At 61.3% G+C, this 4,067-nt stretch overlaps 1 protein-coding gene across 5 annotated transcripts in view; it reads right to left on the bottom strand.

The window, feature by feature from the left end:
• LOC113212602 (dual specificity protein phosphatase 10-like) overlaps window positions 1-4,067 on the bottom strand; it is an 84,656-nt gene that overhangs the window by 8,455 nt on the left and 72,134 nt on the right. For all 5 annotated transcript variants that reach the window (XM_052277458.1, XM_052277457.1, XM_052277456.1 and 2 more), the window contains one exon: window positions 552-911. In XM_052277458.1, coding sequence (XP_052133418.1) covers window positions 552-911 — 360 coding nt within the window. The remainder of the gene's footprint in view (window positions 1-551; window positions 912-4,067) is intronic.

Here is a 4,067-nt window from a genome sequence, read left to right as displayed (position 1 = left end):
CGCCCCGCCCGCGCCGCCGTCAGCCTGGCCTGACCCGACCCCGCCGCGACGGGATGGTCCGCGGCCGCGGCCACGCGCGTCGTGTCGTGTCGGCGGCACCCTCCGGACAAGAGTAATGAGTCATACAGTTGTGCATTGTGTTGTGTTTGACGGCGGGGCGAGGCGTGGCCAGGCGTGGCGGGGAAGGGCGGGCCGGCCCGAGGGTGAGGGTGCCGGGGAGGGGGAGGCCCGGTTACGTCACCAAGGACGCGTCCTCGCTCCCTTCCCTCCCTGCGGGTGACTCAGACACCACCAGCAACCGCTCCGCCTGCTCCACCTCCAGCTGGAGCGAGCTGGAGGGTCCAGGACGCCGCGACGCCGCCCTCGCCGCCATACTACAGGAAGGAGGTGCCGCGCGGGGAGCGGAAGCGGACGACAGGGGCGACGGCGCGCAAAGGGCACCGCAGCACACCCGCTGATGAGGCCTCCCGACAGGGACTTGTCTGGCAGCCGAGCCGGGGGATCGGGACCGGGGGGGAACTGGGGACGGGAGGCCGGGCAGAGATACTCACCGATGAAGTTGAAGGCGTCCTGGAAGTGGTCGCGCAGGGACTGCTGCCAGCAGTCCCGGGCGGGCAGGGCGCGGTGCCGCACCCCGGCGGCGCGGTAGGCCTCATCGGGTACGCCGGGCGGCGCAGAGGTGACGCTCAGCACCCAGTCGGCGCCGAGCAAGCGCAGCGACCGCAGCGAGGCGTCGCGGGCGTTGCCCAGGTACAGGTGCGGCAGGAGGCGCGAGGGCGGCGCCGCGTCCACGTCCAGGGGCGCGGGCGGCGAGTCGGGTCGCGAGCCAGGCGGCGACCCCGGCAGAGACCCGGGCAGCAGGGCGTCCTCGCAGAGCTCGCGGTGCCGCCGGTGGAACTCCCTGTGGCCGCCTGTGGAACAGAGAGGGGATAGTGGATGAGACGCGATGCCCCAAACTAAAAGAGAAAAAGCAGGCGGGAGCAGGGGGCTCTGGTGAACTGCCTGAAAGATTGACGTGAATCGGGAAAAGGGGGAGGTGGTGCTACACCATTCATGAAAACAGCCGGGGTGGTGTGCAGCATGGTGGACACAATATAATGAGCGCGCTTGATAACGCGGGCGAGAGAGGCGGTGGGGGGGGGGGGGATCAACAGCGCGAGTTCGGCTCCCCAGTCGCGTTATCTGAATGCCGCCTGCGTCATTCACAGGCAGAGGCAGGCCTCGCTGTCCAGGTCCAGCGCACCCGACGTAGTCGCGCGCGTCGCGCGCGCCGACCATTGACTCGCTCTGTATCCGCGGGCCCGGCACTGCTGCAGGAGGCGGGGCGAGTCGTGGCGCCCGCGACCTTGTGCCCCGGCAGCTCCCAAGCGATAGGGACCTAAAACGGGGGCGAGCCGGGACGGGCCGGGGGGCAGCCATTCATCGATAGTGAGCGAGACAGGCGAGTCCTTCACGCGCGGCTGTCGTCTGCTGGCGACACCCGCGACCGAGGAGAACACACGGCCAGGGGCCTCGCACATAGCGCGCCGACAGGTTGACTCTCCGGGGGGTTGCGTTGGGGATGAGCAATTAGGAAAAGAAATTCTACTTGACGTTACACTTCCAATGCAAATACCAAGGGGCTAACGCTGACTCACGCCGCGCACGTTCGTGGTGATGCAGTACCGCATGCACCCGTGCGGGCGGGTTGCCTACACTAGCGCGGGGCCGTAAGGAGCATAGAGAAACAAGTCCTTGTTTCTCTATGGTAAGGAGCCGTGGGCAGCGAGGATAGACACACCCGTAGTGCGCGGCGTAAGCCAGTTATCTGGTATACAGGACAGGGTGTCCCTCTCTGGTTGTAACGGACTGGTGTACCGCATTTCGGGGCATGGGCGGGTTGCATACTGGCTCAGCGGCGTAAGGCACCTCGGTGAGCCCCCCGCCCCCGGTCCTCTACCCCCGTTTCGGTGTCGACGCCCCTATACTGGCGCATCCACCCGCCCACCAGGCTTGTCTGCCACGACCGAGTGACTCAGATGCGTCGCCTCCATCCACGACGCCCAGATCAGAGAGTTTGGGTCTTTGGCCGGTCGGCGGGGCGGGGTGGCGGGGACCCACGCACGCGTGCTTGCGTCACCCTGCCGGGCCAGAAGAAAAGAAGCACCGCAGCGTCAACCACCATCACCACCACATCTCTACCACGCCGGGGAGGGGGGGGGGGGCAGCTGCTTCCTGGACAAGAGGAAGAACGTCGGCATAGCCCCCGGGCCTCAACGGGCTTGGAGACAGACTATGGAATCGTGCGTCGGAGGTGAGCGACACAATGCGGGCTGGCCTACCGGCACGGTGCACAAGGGGGTCGCGACCAGCACCCAACGAAAGGCGCATTGACGACAAGAAACTAACGATGCGCTACCTTTCGGATAAAAATGCTTGCAACATGCATTGTGTACGTAGGAGAGTTATCGAGGACCTTGTGGACAAATCCAGGTTTCTTCATTGGGTCTAGAGGCTTCTCATCATATGTCCGTTATTCTCCCGATGTGCTCGGGGGTTTCAAGGGAGTTTTGGACGATTTCTTCTGGGATCACGGAGTGGATTTTTCGGGATTTTTATCACTTAATCCTACTTCATAAAGATTTTTAGGAAAATGTTGGCGCAAACGTTTTGTCGAGTTCTTGGCCTCCGGGTCGTATACTCATTATTAATTTTGTTTTACTGCTATGGGTGATGGGTAGGGATTCTTAGGATTAGTGTAGGGGTGGCTGATGTCGTCGGGACTCAAACAAAATCCGCACTGGTCCTTATGGCCACATTAGAGGCGCGCCCTACCCACACATTTTCGCTCTCGAGGATACTTTTTGCTGTTTCGGTGATGCTGTTTTTCAGTAATGAGGTATGTATTTCGGTAGATTCCGATAGATTTGGTATCACCGATATACCGGTGTCGGCTCGGGTGTCGGTTTAGATATCCACTATACCGAAAAGTTTCGAGTATAGAAAACATTTGATAGTGAAATCTCATTATCGCACGGCCCTGCCCTGCCGCCAGGGGCCAGGTGGGCCAGGTAGGCGCCAGCTCAGAGCAAGCAGCCTGACGTCCGCGAGATGAATCACGGCGTTCGCCTGGCGTGGCCTGGCGCCGCCACGGCCGCACAGGGGGAGGCTCCCACAGACCCGGCCACTCTCCTGGAAGCGCGCCCGGCACGGCTGCACCAGCTGCACCTGGGAGACTTGCACGCAATGTGCCCCGAGCGCCAACACGGCGGCCTAACATGCATTTTTGTTACAGAGCCATTTTGTACAAATCAATTTAGTAATGAAGTTAATTTTAGAGCACAGGGAGCGATCTGACCACTCTAGAGCAATCTGAAAACGAGTGGGCAGCGTGGATAGGCAAACCCGCCTGCACCCGTGCACGCGGTACAGCATAACTATACGAAAGTACGCAGCGTGGGCCAGCCACCTCGTACATAATTTAACATAGGTTTACGAGACCATAAACTGCAGACAAGAATACCAAATAAAATGTGCGCGCCACCCGACTCTGTCACATGCCACTCCTAAGTTCCACGACTTTCCATGACACGTCTGCCGCTAAGTGTAAGACTGTAATGTCTAACGTTACGAAACGGAGGCCCGACGCACACAGTGTAGGTCGCATAGTTTGTGGCTGTGCGCGGAGCCGCCCCATAGAATGCGGATGGGTGCTGGACCACCGCACTCAGGCATCTCATCTGCAGCTCGGCCCTGCATAGCTGTCCGCTTGCTCACTCGCTGGTCGGCCGGGTGCGGCGCCGAGCGGCGGAGCGGCGGGCCACCACCTCAAGACAGACAGGCGGACAGACTCGCACGGCCTTGCCGGCAGACAGAGGGACAGGTACTCCAGCAGGACCATTCAGATTCACCCCTGCTGCTGGCTGGGCTCAACTGGAGGATTGCCGCTCGCAGCGCAGCCAGCCTCCAGCTCCTCTGAGAAAAGAGGGGGGGGGGGTGTAAAGCACCGAAAAGCTTAAGGCTTTGGTGGGTTTTTATCAGAATTACCGGTCAACGTCATTTTAAAGTGATATTTGGAGGAGGCATTG

This window comes from Frankliniella occidentalis, unplaced genomic scaffold (genome assembly GCF_000697945.3).
Source record: "Frankliniella occidentalis isolate FOCC.00 unplaced genomic scaffold, Focc_3.1 Scaffold10, whole genome shotgun sequence".
NCBI lineage: Eukaryota > Metazoa > Arthropoda > Insecta > Thysanoptera > Thripidae > Frankliniella > Frankliniella occidentalis.
Note: the sequence above shows the minus strand (reverse complement) of the source record. Positions and strands in the feature narration are given on the sequence as shown.